We start from the raw sequence: 19,551 nt of genomic DNA on the forward strand, positions 1-19,551 counted from the left end.
TAATTATAACGTCTAGGCCACGCCCTACTTCAGATGACGTCACTGTTTATTAGACACACCTGCGCTCCGCAGCGCTTTACTGCCAGTCCAAAGCAGCAGCGGGCACCTTCCGAACCTGTCGGTGCAGGAAGCTCGCAGGTTTTAATCGGTTCTGCAGGCTGGATGCTTCCAGTCTCGGTTCGGTTCGGTTCAGTTCGGTTCGGTTCGGTTCGGTTCCATCATGAGAGCGGTGTCCTTCAAGCGGGCGGTGCTGATCGCGGGGTGCGTGGGGCTCCTGCTTTACCTGGGGATGTTCCTGCGGACCGGGCATGAGGCCGGGGAGAGGACCGGGAGGCAGCTGGACCCGAACCGGGCCGTCGGGAGCTTCTCCGACCTGGAGCGAAGCCTCAACAACCTCAGTGAGTTTCTCTCCATCCGCCGGGTTTTCCTCACTGAGGCTGCGCACAGCATTCAATCCCAACTGATGATTGGACTTTTGAGGATTTCCAGTTTTTTTAAAACATCCCGTCTCTTAGCAAAAATTATTTAAAAGCACAACTTGGGTATTTTTTGTCTGATTTCTAAAACTGGACTGAAATCAATGTGAAACAGGACTGTGTTCTAAAGAAAAGCAAAAACAGCTTTTTCTAAACCTTTAAACAAAAATGATGAGTTGGATAAACCAGAAGTTTGCCATCTAACTTGTTTCTTTTTTTTGTCAAATGTTTGTAGAAAAAGTTGGTTTTACTACATTAAGTAGTTTTTAGAAAACGACCTAGTTTTAAATTGATTTCAGTCCAGTTTTATATTTCGACCCAGTGCTGAGTCTGCTTTTATAAAAGTCAACAATTATATTATTTTACCTCCGGACTCTAATAAACCAGGCTGGCATTGAAATTCGACCCGGGACTTTGGTCAAAAGTGGAACCACAATTTTAAAACAACTTACAGGAAATATATATATATATATATATATATATATATATATATATATATAGTTTCTTCTACAATAAAAACTACTTTCTATGTATTTAATTAAAAAAACAGTCAATAAAAGTTTACTAAATAAGTGAAACCAGTGTAACCAGTGTAACCAGTGTAACCAGTGTAACCTTCCTCGCTTGGTTGTTTGTCACCTTCTTCACTAGAATGACAGAATGAATCACTCTTCACAATGTGACCTTTGACTTCATGGTGGCCCCACAGCTGGAAAATAAAAGACTCAGTTAGTGTCGTGACTTGGTGGTCAGCCGCCAACTGGAGCAGCTCCCACTCAGAGGGTCAAAGTTTTCAGCCCAGCCACGAGGAAACTTTACAAATTATATTTGTAGATGTTAGATGTTCTTACAGTATTTCATTAATTGTTGAACTATAAAAATATGACCCTAAGTAAAAAACAATGTAGTGAAGAGCTGCTTCACTCACAGCTTTCCTCAGGATCCTGGTGGGGAAGCCGGGAGAGCGCCTGAAGGACCCGTTGCATGCAGCCACTTCTATATGCATCAATTAAAAATCTCATTATAAATACATACTATTATTATTATTATTATTATTATTATTATTTTGGGTAAAATTCACATGCACACTTTTCTCTCTGTTACATAAGCAGCTTGGAAAAATCAATCAAAAACAATATTAATATAGACATGGACCAATTACATAATAAAGTGAATTGAATAACTGATCTGTTTTCAGATCTTAAGAAGTTATTATCATCCTAAAGAAAGACGAGATGCCAACCTTCCTCCTCCTCCTCCTCCTCCTCCTCCTCACTCCACCATGCGTTACGCTGTCCCTCTTTTACAACTCCACAACCTCATCTGACTCTGTCCTTATCTGCAACTTAATAGTGATAAACTTTATAGCCCTTTTTCTGAGAATTCAGAGTTATGACACAAATAAAATTTAAAAATCTACTTAACCCTCCTGTTATGTTCCGGGTCAAATTGACCCGTTTTAAATCTTTTTTTTTTTTTTAAATAGTTGGAAGTATTTTTTTTTGCATGAAACTTTTTCTATTGGTCTTAATAGGTGCACTCTACATATAAATTGAAAATGTATTCATTTTACACATTTGTACCAACCTCTGGGTCTACTTTTTACATAGAAACTGTTCGGGTCAATTTGACCTGGCAGTCAGTTTAAAGTATAAAAAAAGATTAAAACATTTCCATTTCTATATGTTTCCTTGCAGCTATGAACCATATTTCACCACACACACACAAACACAACACACTACACACAAGCCCACTTTCTCACTATTCTCTTTACTTCACTAGAAAACTGCGAGAAAGCAGAAAGTGTTTACACAACTTTTGACGGGAATCTTTTCTGTTCCCGTGGACAAACTCCACCCACCCTGAGTGACACTCAGCAGAAGTGGAGGAAACATAAAAACTCTCTACATGACTCGTTTATCTTGATTTTAATCAGCCGGTCAATTTGACCCGGAACAGTATGTGTGTCTCAAATTCAATTATAAAGATCACCCTTTGAAAAAAAAAAGAAGTGTAATATATATATATATTTTTTTTACCAAAGATCAATTTCAAGGAAATTATTGTTTTTTTGTGTCTAGGTTTTTTTTCAGTGGACATTAAAAATGTAAATTCCATTTTTTTATGTCCAAATGAGTAAATGAGCAGGTTGTCGTCATTGATCCTTAATTTCTGAGAAATAAAAAAACATCATTGCACAAATATTGATTGAAATGGTTAGTATTGGAGTTAATAATCAGATACAAAAATGTTTTGGAGTAATTTTTTGGTTTCTGACACTATGGCATGATTAAACACCCCACAGGTCAAACTGACCCACGAACATTTTTGCTGTACACTAGAAACGAACATAACAGGAGGGTTAAGGAAATTATAAACCACTCAGGAAGAGTTTTACTTCATTTATATATTTTTTAACTGGCAGTAAAAAACTATATACTTAATTTTTTTAAAAAACAGAACAGCATAGTTGGATACATAAATTGTATATTCAGATACTTGTAATTTAAACACACTCTGTCCTAAAACGTTTTCTTTAGCAATACAGAGATTGCCACCGAGTTCAGCCACAGGCAAACTAAACCTACCGTTTAATTTCTATGCAAATGACCTACAAGTTTAATTGTCCATTGTTAATCGACTTACAGTTAATTGTCATTTAACGGTCTGTTAGATTAAAATGAGCCCCAATCATTAACTGAAAAGGTCCGCTTCATAGACAGGTTTTTCAGCGTTGTAGTTTGCCCGCCATCCAGCAGGAGGCGCCGCTGGTCATCCTGAAGCGGAGCCAGTTGTAGGAGAAACAAAGATGGCGGAGAGCGCATCCTTATCTCCGGTGTGGGACATTAGCCCAAACCTACGAGGTTCCCTTTTTGCTATATTTTATAAATTAGCCCAAGTTTAATAAAATGAGAAACTAAAATTTTCTGATCATTCGGTCAGTACAGCTGACAATTTAAAAAAAAATTATACGGATGTGCTTTTTTTTTTTAATTCATCATATGAAAAATACCTGTTATGGAAAAACGGATACAAAAGAAAACTGCCTGTAGAAAAGTCCTGTAATAGTACTTTGATAAGATCAGCCAATCAACTTTAACTCATTAATCAGTAACTTGCATCCATAATATTCATGCATTGGACTCCGTGCGGACAGCGGGGAGCGGCTTCCACAATATTTGTTCCACCTGAGTAAATTAAAACAAAGCATTTTGTTTGGGGATCAAATATTTCCTACTTTTGTTACTTTGGCTCCTTGCAGTTTGTGGTGATGAATTTGGGAGAAAAGTTTGTTTCTGTAAGAGCCGAATTTTTTCAGCTCCAATTTTTGGCTGAACTTCAAGTAAAGTCAAAAAGGACCTTTTTGAAAAGTCTCTACATCCTTCAATCAGCTCTCATAAGGAATATTGTAATTACCTTTATGTTGCTATAAACCTGGATTCTCACCACTCCTGTATTTTATTCACTTCATTGGCTCCCAGTATGTTTGAAAGTCAATCTTAAACGCTTAAGCCCAGTCTGGAGTCCCAAGCTGTGGAATTCATTACCTTTAGATTTGCAGGCTGTTAACAGGTTAATGGTTGATTTTTTTGTTTCAAAAATCTAAAAATGCATTTGTTTAGAGCAGCTTTTAGCACTTAATATTAATGTCTATTTTTATTCTAATCTATTTTTTAAAACTGTGATAATGGAAAGCACTTTGCTTCAGTACTGTTGTAAAGTGCTTTACATGTAAAAGTTTATAGATTGAATTTGTTATGATCTGTCAGTTCTTGAAGAAAATCAGGTTGAGTTATAAATGGATTAAAATTTGCAGTGAAACTTTGAGGAAGAATAAAACGGCATTTTAAATGAATGTATTGTTCTGGAAGGCTGGAAATCATTTCCTGTTTGGCCTCATTTGTTTTTTCTAAATTTAAATGAGTATATTTTACATAAAACAGAAGAGGAAGAATTTGAAATAGAATTTTCTTCTGTCTTATTTTGCATTGTTTCTTATTTTTTGCCCTTTATGTTACAGGAATTTCTTTATAACTTTAATTTAGACATGAGATGAGGTAACTGTGCGTTTTTACCTTGTGGTTTTCTACTGTTTTTTCCAGCCAAGATCCTGAGAGGATTTGAGCGCAGACAGGATGTGATGCAGAAGATCCTGGAGGAGGACCGAGACACTCAGAGGAAGGTTGCAGACGTCCTGCAGCAGGCCATGCAGATTCGGGTGGGCCAGAAGGAGCAGCAGCACGAAGACGCTCCCGCCCCGCAGAAAAAGTCCAACAAACTGTTCCCCAACTCGCCCCTCTTCAAGGACTGGGGGCAGAATCTGTCCGAGGACGAGCAAAAAGAAGCCCAGGCTCTGTTTGAGAAGTACGGATACAACGTTTTCCTGAGCGATCGCCTTCCTCTGGACCGACCGCTGCCCGATACCAGAGAAAAAGGGTAAAACTGACTTTATCTAGCAATATTAGACGACCAGCCCTGATGTTTTCTTTCATTTTGAGAGTAAAATCACAATAATATGAGAATACAGTGAAAATAATACGAGAATAAAGTCATACAACAGTTGAAATATGAGAATAGTCGTAATATTGCGAGAATAAAGCTGTACCACAATAGCTGAAATACGAGAATAGTCATTTTCTGAAAACAATACAAAAATAAAGTGAAAATAATGAGAACAAAATTGTAATAATGTCAGAATGAAGTAGTAATTTTATTATATTTCCATTTCTCTCTCATTTATAAGAGAGATACATATTCATAACACAAAATGTACAAACGCTGTAACAATACAAATGATAAATAAATCCAACTCAATTTTTTTTTTTTTTACCCCTCCAGGGGTCTTTTGTGGGCTCCAGTCTCCCCTATATCACAGTAGGCTGACAGGAAACGGGGAAGACATGCGGCAAATGTCGTCGGGTCCGGGAGTCGAACCCGCGACGGCCGCGTCGAGGACTCAAGGCCTCCAAATATGGGTTGCGCTAACCGCTACGCCACCACGGCACGCCCAACCAACTCAATTATTTAAACTAATTAAATGAACGCTGTAAAAGGTTTTATGAAACTTTGCTAAAAACGAGCAAGTTTCATAAAAAATTTATTTCTAATAAATAAAATAAGGAATGTCAAGTTTGGTATCGGTTTTAGAAAGAAGGAAATTATTATTTTTTTAACACATCAACATCAAATTATTATCAGCAGCTGGATTTTGAAATGACTGAGTATTTCCAAGAAACGCATCAAATTTTTATAGCTTTCAAATCTTTTTTGAAAAATTGAGTTTTTTCCTTTAATTTTACGACTTTTTTCTGGTAATTTTGCATCTTTTTTGGCAAGTATCATAAATTCTTCTTTAGCCCTAATACTCTGTTCTTTCCACCTTATCCTGGTTAAAGCAATTATTTGACCTTTAACCTTTCACCCAGTTTGCTCACATTCCACTTTACAAGTTTATCAAAACAAACTTTAATAAAACAGTTTGTTGAACACGATTCTCCACCTGAACAGGTGTTTGAAGAGGACGTATGAGAAGGACCTGCCGACGGTGGGAGTGGTGCTGATCTACCTGAACGAGGCCTTGTCCATCCTGAAGAGGGCGCTACGCAGCATCATCGACCGCACGCCCAAACTCCTGCTGAAGGAGATCATCATGGTGGACGACAACAGCTCCAATGGTGGGTTGGGTTGGTTCCAGGTTGGTTTGGTTCCGGGTTGGTTCCTGGTTGGTTTGGTTCCGGGTTGGGGTTGGGTTGGTTCCTGGTTGGTTTGGTTCCGGGTTGGGGTTGGGTTGGTTCCTGGTTGGTTTGGTTCCGGGTCGGGGTTGGGTTGGTTCCAGGTTGGTTTGGTTCTGGGTCGGGGTTGGGTTGGTTCCAGGTTGGTTTGGTTCCGGGTTGGTTCCAGGTTGGTTTGGTTCCGGGTTGGTTCCTGGTTGGTTTGGTCCCGGGTTGGGGTTGGGTTGGTTCCAGGTTGGTTTGGTTCCGGGTTGGTTCCTGGTTGGTTTGGTTCCAGGTTGGTTTGGTTCCGGGTTGGGGTTGGGTTGGTTCCTGGTTGGTTTGGTTCCGGGTTGGTGTTGGGTTGGTTCCAGGTTGGTTTGGTTCCAGGTTGGTTCCTGGTTGGTTTGGTACCGGGTTGGGGTTGGTTTGGTTCCAGGTTGGTTTGGTTCCGGGTTGGGGTTGGTTTGGTTCCAGGTTGGTTTGGTTCCGGGTTGGTTCCTGGTTGGTTTGGTCCCGGGTTGGGGTTGGGTTGGTTCCAGGTTGGTTTGGTTCCGGGTTGGTTCCTGGTTGGTTTGGTTCCGGGTTGGGGTTGGTTTGGTTCCAGGTTGGTTTGGTTCCGGGTTGGTTCCTGGTTGGTTTGGTCCCGGGTTGGGGTTGGTTTGGTTCCAGGTTGGTTTGGTTCCGGGTTGGTTCCTGGTTGGTTTGGTCCCGGGTTGGGGTTGGGTTGGTTCCAGGTTGGTTTGGTTCCGGGTTGGTTCCAGGTTGGTTTGGTTCCGGGTTGGTTCCTGGTTGGTTTGGTTCCGGGTTGGGGTTGGTTTGGTTCCAGGTTGGTTTGGTTCCGGGTTGGTTCCTGGTTGGTTTGGTCCCGGGTTGGGGTTGGGTTGGTTCCAGGTTGGTTTGGTTCCGGGTTGGTTCCTGGTTGGTTTGGTTCCGGGTTGGGGTTGGGTTGGTTCCAGGTTGGTTTGGTTCCGGGTTGGGGTTGGGTTGGTTCCAGGTTGCTTTGGTTCTGGGTTGGGGTTGGTTCCTGGTTGGTTTGGTTCCGGGTTGGGGTTGGGTTGGTTCCTGGTTGGTTTGGTTCCGGGTTGGTTCCTGGTTGGTTTGGTACCGGGTTGGGGTTGGGTTGGTTCCAGGTTGGTTTGGTTCCAGGTTGGTTCCTGGTTGGTTTGGTACCGGGTTGGGGTTGGTTTGGTTCCAGGTTGGTTTGGTTCCGGGTTGGTTCCTGGTTGGTTTGGTCCCGGGTTGGGGTTAGGTTGGTTCCAGGTTGGTTTGGTTCCGGGTTGGTTCCTGGTTGGTTTGGTTCCGGGTTGGGGTTGGTTTGGTTCCAGGTTGGTTTGGTTCCGGGTTGGTTCCTGGTTGGTTTGGTCCCGGGTTGGGGTTGGGTTAGTTCCAGGTTGGTTTGGTTCCGGGTTGGTTCCTGGTTGGTTTGGTTCCGGGTTGGGGTTGGGTTGGTTCCAGGTTGGTTTGGTTCCGGGTTCGGGTTGGGTTGGTTCCAGGTTGCTTTGGTTCTGGGTTGGGGTTGGTTCCTGGTTGGTTTGGTACCGGGTTCGGGTTGGTTCTGGGTTGGAGCTGAGTGGGGGAGGAGCTGGGGCTCGTAGGGGGACTTGGTCCACTCCGGTGTTTTGCAGCTGAATGGTTGCCATGGCGATTAAAGGATTTCTCAAACATGTGTTAAAGGACTGAGTTGGCCACCACACCTTCTTCAAATCAGACAAAATTGGTATCAAATGTTTGTGCTGGTTGGTGCAGTAAAAACGGGGGCGGGGCAACTTCACTCAGGTGTAGAAAAGAATCATAGAAATGCTCCAGGTTTGTTTTAATGAGAGAAAAACATTAAAACATGATGGGAAGATCAAAAAAGTCGATTTTACACAATACGGCTCCCTTAAAAATAAAATATCCTGCTCAACTTTCACAGTTGTATTGCTGTAAAAACTAAAATAATTCCTTTCTACTGAGTTTTACGAAATGCCACCTGTTAGTTGATGCATGTTGAAATGAGAAATGAAAGCTTGTTGCATGTCGGTCAACTCTGGAGAGACTAGAAACGGATATGTGAGGAGGAACTACTGGGTTTGCATGCCTGTCCTGACTATGTGTTGTGAAAAGTATTAATTAACAAACAAGTGGTTGATTCATGTCTTGCTGTTTGTTCACATCGAAGCGTCATTTGTGTCACTTGTTTTGAATCTGGTTTGCATTCCAGTTCCTCCATTTTCAAAGCTCTTTTCTGTCCACCCTGATTTCTCAACACTCTGCTTTCATTCCAGAAAACTTGAAAGGCGACCTTGATGCGTACATTAAGTCACTGGAGGAGGAGAACCCGGGCCTGCGGATCACCAGGGTGAGGCACACGGAGCAGAAAGGCCTGGCGTTCGCCAGAGCGTCCGGCTGGAGGGCGGCCACCGCCGACGTGGTGGCCATCTTGGACGCTCACATCGAAGTCCATGAACTGTGGTAGGAACCAGAACCCCAACAGGAAACCACTTTCTGCAGCTGGTCTGCACAGTCTGATAGGCTGTAGTTCTGAATTAACCAACCAGAAGCCTAGAAAGACATGACATCATCATCTGATTTTATGAGAGACTAAAAATGTTGGGTGAAACAGAAGCTGTTCATCTTTCAATAACCAGCTTTTAACTTTCAGTGACTTTTACTTTAAATCAGACTATAATGAACCAAAATCTGCATTTAATTATTTTATTAAGCTTGACCAAATACAACAAGTATTTCCAATGAGAGAGACCCAAATACTGTTCTTGTGATGAGAATGTACTCAACTTTTGAACATATTTTTTCCAAATAAGTCCCCAAAAATATGCAAACTGGTTTTCTTCCTTTTAATGAGGCAAAAATCCTTGTCAGCCTGAACGTTGCTTTCCTTAAAAAAATGGACTACAATAAAATATAGCACGCTTATTGTTGAGCAAGAAAAAAAACCTGGCAGTTTTTAGCTCTTATTTCTAGCTCTTAAAACTGTTCTTATTTTTGCCCCATAGGTATTTTTGACTTTATGATTTTGGTATTATCATATGAGAAAAAGGTTTTAGTATTTCCTGAATAAAGGAGATATCAGAAGTTATTGTAATGTAGCTATTGCATGTAAAATATCAAAATAAAATGAAATGAATGTTGAGCATGCGGATAAATAAATTCTTCATTTTTAATCACATCAGCATCAAATTATTGTTAGTAGCAGGATATTTCTCATTAACGTTTAACATCAGCATTTATTCTGCTAACATTAGGTCTATAATCTTGTAATTAAACAATAAAAAATAAATTGCAGCTGTAATAATCTGTTCTTCAATGCAGAGAAGGGAGGATAAAAGCCACTTTTTAAACACAACTTCTGCCTGTTTTGTTTTTTTTTTTAGGAAAATGAGGAAAAAAATAGATCAAAGTTGGAAATCGGATCTGGTACGATAAAAATAAATGTTATTTTTAAGCCATGTGGCCCAGCTCTAGGTCAGAGTGTGCGGTTGTAAAACTGCGACTGTTTGCAGCCATTTTTATGTGAATGAAATGTAAATGATTAGCAGAGGGGGCGTGGCCAGCTGCAACTTATTTGCATAAAAGTAACAAAGAGGTGAAAACAGGAACTGAGGAGGTGAAATCTGATTATCTCAAAGATTTTGCATAAAAAATGTAATGAGAACGCTTTGTATCCCATGGTGTCCAAAGAGTGGCCCGGGGGCCAGTTATGGCCCCTGAATGACACAGATTGGTCCCATCGGAGCAGGAGGTTGATGCAGACGTTCTGAGCCACAAATTAAAATCTTCTCACAAATGTGTCACAATTTCATGAAGCAGACTTTGGTACACCCAAATCTGCTTTTAACTACATTATTAAAACTTGGCAGCAAGTATTAAAAAAAAGAATGACTTGTGTTTTTGTTGAGAGAATAGATTCAATCTTTTTACATTTTTTTCAATCAAGGCCAGAGTAAATAAGTGAAGTAACTGCCTTTTTTTGTTAGATAATTATACTCTTCTGAAATGTTAAATCTAGAAAAATGTACACATTCCTTTCCTACAAAAAATGGGATTATTTTGTGTAAAATATTTTATGCTAAGTTTATTTTAGCATGAAGCAGGTAAAACAATTTCAATAGAACTGTTTTTAGTCTTTAAAAAATGTAAATGTTTTGACCTGCAAGTACTCGTTGGGGTCATATTATACTTGTGCATATGTATTAATTGTTTTTATCTTGTAACCAGGTTGCTATGTATTGCAAATTTTTTGCTCAGGTCCCTCTTGAAAATGAGATCTAGATCTCAACGGGGTTTACCTGGTTAAATAAAGGAATATATATATTGGAAACGGTTTGGACCTGTTTAAAGGAATCTTAATGGGTCCTTAAGAATCTTAATGGGTCCTTAAGAATCTTAATGGGTCTCCTCTAACAGTAATTTTGAGGTGAAACCTTCTGCATGAACCTGGTGAGAGGATTTAGTGCTGGAAAGAGTCCAGAGCTCGGTTTCATTCAGCATCTGTGGGGTAAAGTAAACACACTCTGTTAGTGCCGATGCTGTTGATTACATCCTGACCAGTTCAGCTTCTCTGATCCGTTCAGCTGCTTGTAATGTAGGCGCGGCTCCCACAGACTGTTTCCACCTCTGTTTACCGACAAAGAGCAAACAGACATGTTTTTATAACATTATTTTCTAAACTAAAAAACGTTTCTTTTATTGAGCTGGAACATTTTTTTCATCTGACGCTTCTTCTGCTTTTCAAACTCCACCCATTTATGTAAGTATTGACACATTCAGACACATCAGGTAGGCTGCAGCAAGGCCTGCCTGCTGCAGCAAGGCCTGCCTGCTGCAGCAAGATCTCTCTGCTGCAGTTCCATCTCTAAAAGCAGAACTATGAAGAATCTGCTGGAGAAATGTTTTTTATGTCTTATTCCATCCACCTCTCAGGGCCGAACCGCTGCTGACGCAGATCAAAGCCGACCGGACCACGGTGGTTTCGCCCGTCTTCGACAGGGTGAACTTCGACGACCTGAAGGTCATCCAGTACCTCCCTGCGGCGCACGCGTTCGACTGGGCGCTGTGGTGCATGTATGAGGGCTTCGCCCCCGACTACTACAAGCACAACGACAGCTCCCGGCCCGGAAAGTGAGTTCATCCTTCAGCTCTGCTCTGAGCTTCCAGCAGGATCCAAACTCCTCAACCTCAGAGACGCCTGTCCTCTTAACGGCCGATTCAGAGTCTGTTTATGATCAGAAACATTATAGAAAATGTTCAAATCAAAGCACTAATTCCCAACCCTGATTTAATGCTTCTTATTAACCTCAAAGAAACGGCTGCTGAGGGCCTCCACACCACCAGGGGGCCCCAAGAACACCCGTTACTTTAAATAATACAAACTTATTACACATGGGAAAACAATTTCTCTTATTTTTATAGTTGTTACACAGATAATAGGAAAATCTCTTCCTGCTGTTTGTTGCTGCCACTGTTGGGGAAATATAAAATATCAAACTAGTTTAACTTGTTTCAGCTGCACTGCAAAAACACAAATCTTACTAGTGTTTAGTATTTTTGGTGCTTTTTCTAGTGTAAATACAATAATACACCTGAAATAAGACAGTTAACTTAAATATATTTTTAGAAAGATATAGGAGCAAATAATTCCTTAATATTGATTTTATAAAAAGGTACTGGTTTCATTGGAAGATTATTTTATAACGAGATATTTTCCCCAAAACTAAACTACCAGTGGAAAAGTGGATTTTCTTTTTTTAAAATGTTACTGAAGGTAACGCAGAGACTTGATTGTGCTATAGAATGGCTTTGTACCTGGGGAAACACATGCAGCCCCTTTAATTAGTGGCATGAAAAGCCTGATTTCAGTAAAACGGCTGGACTTGAGCATGAAGCCCTGAAGGAAGCATAATTTAATCTGCGTCTTCTCGCTGCAGGAGTCCGTCGGTCATGGGGATCCTGGTGGCCGACAGGAAGTTTCTGGGAGAAATTGGAGTCCTCGATGAAGGAATGAAAATTTATGGAGGAGAAAACGTCGAGCTTGGAATTCGTGTGAGTAAATCTAAAAAGTTTTGACTGGAGGCGTTACCAGGCTGCAGCGCCTCCTGCTGTTTACATCCAGTAATATTAATAATGATCAGCAGATGTGTTTGCTTTCTGTTCTACCGTTGAAGCGCCACGTCCCGTCCCTCAAACCAAACATGAAATCTATAAACTCAGCAAACATTTCCACTGATCAGAGACGGGAAAAAAATAAAGATGACTCACCAGATATTACCACAAGTTACCAAAATAATAAAATGTATTAACCTTTGAAAAGTGCTTCAGTTGAGATTCAGAAAACTTAAATATTAGATTCATCTGTATGTCTATTATTTTATACTGCTATCATGTTCCAAATAAATAACCTAGCTAGATAAAATATACAATAAAGTTAAAGGACAGTATCGTGTAAAATTGACTTTTTTATTCTTCCATCATGTTTTAATGTTTTTTTCTCATCAAAAATAAACCTGTGGTGTCGATCTTTAATGTTTGAGAAATCCTTTAATCTCCATGGCAACCACTCAGCTGTGTAAAACATCTGGATGGACCTAGCCCCGCCTTCGAGATGCAGCTCCTTCTCTACTCTGTTCCTTCAGACTAGCCAGCAGCAATTAGCAAACAGCTGCTGAGCTCATTATAGGAGCTGCTGCTCAGAGCAACGCTGGTAAAAACATTTAAGGGTTAATAGAGAAGCCATGTTGGGATGACTTCCTGGAGACGGAGCTTCAGAAAGAGCAGGAGCTTCTTAAAGAGACAGAGGCCCAATTTCAATACATTAAATTAGTAAGGCAAGTTTATTTAGTAATATTTGATATACATTTAAAGTATTTTGATAACTGAAGTTAACATGGTCACATCATCGTCGTGCTAGGGTTGTAATGATACGCTCATCTCATGATACAATATATATCACAATATTCAGCAAACGATACGATTTGGTAAATTTTAAAGATTTTTGGAAAGATTTTAGAGGGACAGAGAGATTTTGGTGACATTTTGACTGTCCCATACACTTGGATTGAATTAATTGAACTGATGGTATAATACTGTAATAAATGTTTTTGTTATACATTTGCTTTGTTTAAATGTTATTTTTGTGGCTTCATGTATTTGGTTATGCAGAAAAGTAATGTAATTTATCTTTTTCATTTCATTATTTAATTGTAACTGATTTTTCCATTACATATCATTTTTAATGTACATGTGCAACTGGGTAAAAAACAGAGTGATAGTTGTCATCAATTCAAAGTAGGATTTAATGTATCGATACTCACGGATAAAAAATCGATACTTTGAGGAAAAAATCAATATCGTGGAATCGATAAAATTCCAGCTTGAAAATACATGATACTGCCCCTTTAATAATCTTCTAATATTAAAGAATTAATAACCATTTTTATTAAAATCTGTTTGAGATGATGGACAAATGCTTCTCCAAAGAGGAATTTTAGTTTCCATATTCAATGAGGATATTTAACGCTTTGAGCCAAATGATCTTTGTTCTTTTTTTAAGATGAGAGAAACTACTTGGGGGCGAGGACTGTGACGTATTTATATCTACATTAGCTTGGTTAGCTGTCTGTCGTAGCTGGAGACTCGTATGAACAGCTGCATGACTTTAAGGTTTGGAGTTTAGCTCGTTTTAAATTGTTAATGAACTGAATTCCTCAGAAGCTGCTCTGCAGCAGCAGCAGTTCATATTTATCTTCAGTCAACAACATTATCGTTCAGCTTGACGTTTACAGGTCAGTACCAACTCAAACACAGGTGGTTGTTAAATAATTTTTATGTGTTTGCATTAACGAGTTGAGTTTTCTTTTACAACCTGCAGAGGAAAACTCCCAAGGAGTTGTCAGGATATTTGACGAGGCAATTTGCAGGTTATTGTTGCTGTTTTCTTTCATTTATGCAGATTCTTCTTTGGTCTCCTGGACTGGTGGTGATAAAATATACTGCAACGTTCAGAGACCAAATACCAAAAAATATCAACTATAGAGCTTCAATCATTTTTTAAAATGTTCTCTTATCCTTATCTTCCTGATTTAAATCAAGAAACAAGCTGTAAAATGTGTGACGTTTTCAGCGCCGGACTCGCCCAGCAACGCTCAACTCATTGTTAAAGTAGTGATGGCAAAGTCTGCAGCTTTCATTTCACTCAGAGAAAATTCTGATGATTTATTCCACGATAAGCAGGAGGCCAGGAGACCTAACAAACCACCACACTGTGATTCATTTAAAAGCTCTTTCATTCCTGTTCAGGTTTTCTGCTCTAATATAACAAATGGATTATTGGCATAAAGAAAAATATTGATAGAAAAATAATTGCACTGTATTTAAAACTGCTTGCATTAGAAATATTTTGTTTGTATTATAATTATTTAAATAGACTAAAATAAGAGTATAGTTTAGAGTAGTGGTGAAATCTGTGGTTGGGCTTCAAGAGAGAAATAATGCAAGATTTTATAATGATTTTTATTTTTCTGGTTGATTTTAGGTGTGGACATGTGGCGGCAGCGTCGAGGTCGTTCCGTGCTCAAAGATCGCTCACATCGAGCGTTTCCACAAGCCCTACATGCCGGACCTGACGCCCGCCATGAAGAGGAACGCCCTGAGGGTCGCCGAGATCTGGATGGACGAATACAAACACAACATCAACCTGGCCTGGAATATTCCCTTCGAGGTGCGAGAGCCGCAGACAGGAAGCAACGCATGAGCGTAAAGCAAACGTCTCAGAATCATTACACAGAAACGTTTTATTAGCAATGACTGACAGGCCTTCATTACCTGCAGTCTGACTGGATCAGGTTCGGTTTTTAATTCAGTTTAAAAAACTACGTCGTATTAAAGTATCTGAAGAGACGTTGTTCGACGAATCAGAACCAGAGAACAAACTGCCACCATGAGCGGCGAGTTCTGGTCAGTCCTGCCGAGATTTTATAATATTTTTTTATTTTTTGTCCCCCAATCAAAATCACGTTTTGTGTTGCCAGTTTAGAAATATTTGCAAGGAATTTTGCATTGTTTTTTTCCTCATTAAATCCCATCTAAAATCTACATAAACAAGAAAAAACATATAAAATAAATAAGCAGACAGATTGGCCACGTTTTCATTCCTTAAAGGACTTCAGCAGCAGCAGCCTCCTCTTCTCGCCTCGCTGATGACGGACTGTAACTGTGGTGTCCAAATGTTTTGGCTCAAAATATCACATTGCAAATTTTTAATTGTAGTTGCAAAAACAGTTATAAATTGTGAAATAAATAAACATACAATATTTTAATTGAATAAGCAAAGCAGTCAGTTCTGTAGTTCTTTGCTGGATAAAAAAAAAAACGTATCCTAAATTTTTTTTCATCTTTTTCTGAAAATGTTCCATTTAATACAAAATGTTTTTTTATATTTAAAAAAAATAATTTAATTATTTGCTTATTTGCATCTGTTAATATATTTCTAATAATGTGTGAAATAGATTTAAGTGGATAAAAAAAAAAAAATTTGCAGAATGTGGCAATTTTTTAATCCGATTAATCGTCAGAATAATTGATTAGTAATCGATAGTCGGAGCCCTGATTTTTTTTTTTACTTAAACAGGTCAGATTGCAGTGAGTGAAGATTTCAGGCAGACGGATCCGTTTTGTTTTCTGTGCAGAATCACGGTATCGACATCGGAGACGTTTCTGAGAGGAAGAAGCTCAGAGAACGACTGAACTGCAAACCGTTCAAATGGTACCTGGACAACGTTTACCCCAAACTGGACCCCTGGGACAACCTGCTAGCTTACGGCGCGGTAAGCGGCTGCTGCTGTCCTCAGGCAGGATGGAGCCGTGCGTCTTCCTCACCCTCCTCTTCCTCTGTTGGCAGCTGAAGAACCTGGACTCTGAGTTGTGCATCGACCAAGGTCCGGTCCCCGGCGACACGCCCATTTCCTACGACTGCCATTACTACGGACCGCAGGTAAGAGAACCGGTCGGTACGGGTCACAAACAGCGCTGTGGAAAAGTATTCACTCCCTTACAGATTTTCTTTTTGTTGCTTTTAAATTTTTCAGATCAATAAATAAATTTTAACACCAGAAAAACAGAATCTGAGTAAAAACAAACATCAGGTTTTTATTAAATGCTATCAAAGTCTTGAGGATTTTCAAAATGTTTCTGGTAAATGTGAGGCGAGTTTTTATGTTCCTTTGGGTCAGCCGTGGTTCTGGTCTTATGGAGGCCATTTTCCCACAGTCGCTTCATGACCTTTGACCTTAAGAGACGCAGTGAGGCCTGCAGAGCTTCAGATTCAGAACTTTAAAGGGCCCCTATGACGTTTTACTTCCATTTCAGTTTCTACTGCTTCTGAAACCAACCAAAGTGTTTAAAAAACACCCAGCCATTTTTTGTAATGAAATGTTTGTTTTTGGTGCCTGGAAAATGAGTCCTTTCAAAAACATCTAGAATGTAACGTCACAAATCAGCTGGTTACCTAGCAACCGCAGCAAGTCCCAGCCCGTCTAGCAACCCCAGGAGTTACTCTCGTTACCTAGCAACCCAAGCGAAGTTCCAGCACATTTGTTCAGCTGGTTTTATCACCATATGCGCTGTGCAACGGCTGCTGGAAAAGACAAGAGTTTTGTTGTTGACTCACCATCCAGAAACCACCTGCTGCATTCTGGTTGATTGTGCAGGAGACGTCGCTTCTGCTTTTCAAAAATGTACGGTTGTATAACTGCTCATCTGTTGGCAGCCATTTTCCCGTGTGTTGAATTTGGGGGCGTGGCCAGCAGCAGCTTATTTGGATTTAAAGTGACAAAGGCCCTTAAACAGCTCACAATAGGCAGAACTGAGCAAAGTAAAATCTCATTGTCTAAGAATGACTTTTTAACCCATAGACCGATCCTAACCTGATCAAGGAGCATAACACCTTTAAATGACGGTGGCGGCCATCTTTACAGAGCGCCGCAGGGTGAGGGCTACGTTCTTCCTGAGGGTCGGAAACCGTTCCATCGCATTTAATTAGCAGTGTGAACAACAACGTAAAAAAGAAAATCAGTTTATTGTTTCGCAGCGGGGTTAGTTACACTTTAATAATTTCATTACTTAAAAACCACATCTTATTTTTGTCTAATAAAATTAGTTTGATGATCTGAAACATTTAACTGTGAGGAAAAACAACAGGAATGTGGGAGGAAACTGTTTTTCATCACTGATCTGCTCCTCTCCGTTTCTCCTGTCTTTATTCCAGATGGCCTATTACCGTGAAAATGGTGAGATGTACATCGGCGGCATCAAGTCCCACAAGTACAACGACAACCGCTGTCTGACCGACAGAGGGGAGAAGAAAACCGAGCCGGGTCTGTTCAACTGCAAAGAGGCCATGCAGAAAGGAATGGGGATATACTGGGACTTCACCCAGGTTCGACTTCAGAACCAGTTCAGACTTACTGCACCGTTCAAACGTGAACTCTTAAGTTTTATTGTTTTTGACCCTTTTTTAAATTTTGTTCCAGGGAAAAGAGCTGAAGAACCGTCAGACGAAGCGCTGCCTGGAGATGGTGAACAGGGTTCTGGTGATCCAGGAATGCACCGGCCAGCGGTGGAAGATCCAAAACCTCATTAAAGACTTTTAAACCGACCTGAGGTGCAGCTTTCTGCTCAAAGGCCAACAGGTCATTAAAGCTCTATGCATAAAATGTTAAAGAAAATAATATATATATGTTTTATGAATTTATTTTACTGGATATGAAATGGAAACATTTTGTAAATTAGATGAAGGGAGATTAAATATTTATTTTGTTTTCATATAAATAATGTGAGCGTTGGTGCATATAAAACCCAACAAATGTCCATTTGCAGCTTTTCTTTAATTAACAGCTGTTTTTTTAAGCTGCTGACGGTTTCAGCGTTTTAAAGGAGAAGCCGTTATTCTGACGGACCGAATGAAGACTTTTGTTACGAAATGCTGTTAGAAAGAAAAAACAACCAAATACTGTTTGGAGAAGTTAAAGGTGAAAACGTTTGTGCTTTATTACCTGAGATGATGTTGATGAATAAGAAATCTGGCATGTTTGCTTCAAATAACCTTGGTTACTATGAGAAATTTAATTTGGATTTATTTTTATAAAAGCTGTCCCTGATCAGGAACATTTAAATGTCCGCCTCTTTTAATGTGTTTTTGTTTTCTTATATAGAAAATATGTCAAAATTTAAAAAGTGTAAAGTTGCTTACATGGTTCTGTTAGTTTTGGGTTTTTCTTCTGTTCCTGTCTGGCGGCACAGTGTGGCTGAAAGTTCGGTTCAAAAATATATTTTGGTTCTGTGTGAAAATAAAACTTTAAAAGTTACAGTTTGTTTATTTTATTACTAAAATTACAGCAAAGCTGCAGTTGTTTCATTTTGGAGTGGAAAAAATGTTTTCACAAACTTCAGTGATATGTTTCTGTAATATAATAGTTAAATTGACATTTGTACATGTTTAAAATGCTTTTAAGAATTATCACTTTTCAAGAAAACTGAAGTGAACATTTGTGAAAAAAACTAAAAAAATAGGAGGTTCTGATATCAATACTGAAATATCAATGCACATTTCATAGTTACAACTTAAAATTGAGAAAAAATTTAGTCAGAAATATGACTGAAAATCTGCAAGATTCAGAGATTTTCTTAGAAATTTTTTGATTTCATATCAGAAAATATTGAATCAAATATTGGAAAGTGGATATTTTTTCTCACAATTTTAAGACTTTCATATCAGAAGCTTGAGATTAATTTCATTTATTTTCCTGAAATGAATGGAAAAATCTGTTTTTTTTTATTTATTATTTTTATTCCACTAATCTGACTTTTAACATCAGAAAATTTCACTGTTTTTGTTTTCTTGATTTTTTTTTTTTAAATCTCAATCTGAGGGTTTTGAAGAACTCATTATAAGGAGATTATTGCCAGTTAAAATGTATTTGTTTTAAGATCAATTGATGGCGATAACAAAAGGAAGTGGGATTTCCAAAGTAAAACATTCAAATAAATGTGTATAGAGAATAGTTGTGAAATTTTTAGGAGTTAAAAAATGCTCTACTACCAATCAATTCAAAACAGTGAATAATAAATAGAATAATATTGTTTGCAGCTTTAATTTAATGTAGACGGCCATGAAAAAATATTTTTTATTTATTGAAAGGGCTTCCGGCTCCTTTTTGATTTGTGTACGGTGAGTAATTTAAGAGTAAAATTGGTTAAATCAAGAGAATGAGCTGATGAAATGAACTTCTTCCTTCCTCCAACTGTATGAGTTCTTCCCAAACCTGAAAACCGGGAAAACTGAACTTTTACGGTGGAAGTTTTGAGAC

The 19,551-nt window shown here is 39.1% G+C and overlaps 1 protein-coding gene across 1 annotated transcript; it reads left to right on the forward strand.

Annotated features, from left to right (window-relative positions):
- Positions 1–91: 91 nt before the first annotated feature.
- LOC116737590 (probable polypeptide N-acetylgalactosaminyltransferase 8) lies at positions 92–18,549 on the forward strand. Its single transcript, XM_032590833.1, has 11 exons — positions 92–398; positions 4,580–4,913; positions 5,985–6,151; positions 8,458–8,644; positions 11,114–11,311; positions 12,118–12,232; positions 14,721–14,906; positions 15,874–16,011; positions 16,086–16,178; positions 17,451–17,621; positions 17,716–18,549. Exons 1-11 carry the CDS (start codon positions 221–223, stop codon positions 17,833–17,835), a joined length of 1,887 nt encoding a protein of 628 aa, XP_032446724.1. The 5' UTR covers positions 92–220; the 3' UTR covers positions 17,836–18,549.
- The last annotated feature ends 1,002 nt before the right edge of the window (positions 18,550–19,551 follow it).

This window comes from Xiphophorus hellerii, chromosome 2, assembly GCF_003331165.1.
Source record: "Xiphophorus hellerii strain 12219 chromosome 2, Xiphophorus_hellerii-4.1, whole genome shotgun sequence".
NCBI classification, from domain to species: Eukaryota; Metazoa; Chordata; class Actinopteri; order Cyprinodontiformes; family Poeciliidae; genus Xiphophorus; species Xiphophorus hellerii.

Coding starts and splice junctions, on each gene's coding strand:
- LOC116737590 (XM_032590833.1), top strand. CDS start 221: ATGAGAGCGGTGTCCTTCAAGCGGGCGGTGCTGATCGCGGGGTGCGTG. Junction 399..4,579: donor GCGAAGCCTCAACAACCTCA/GTGAGTTTCTCT, acceptor TGTTTTTTCCAG/CCAAGATCCTGAGAGGATTT. Junction 6,152..8,457: donor GGACGACAACAGCTCCAATG/GTGGGTTGGGTT, acceptor CTTTCATTCCAG/AAAACTTGAAAGGCGACCTT.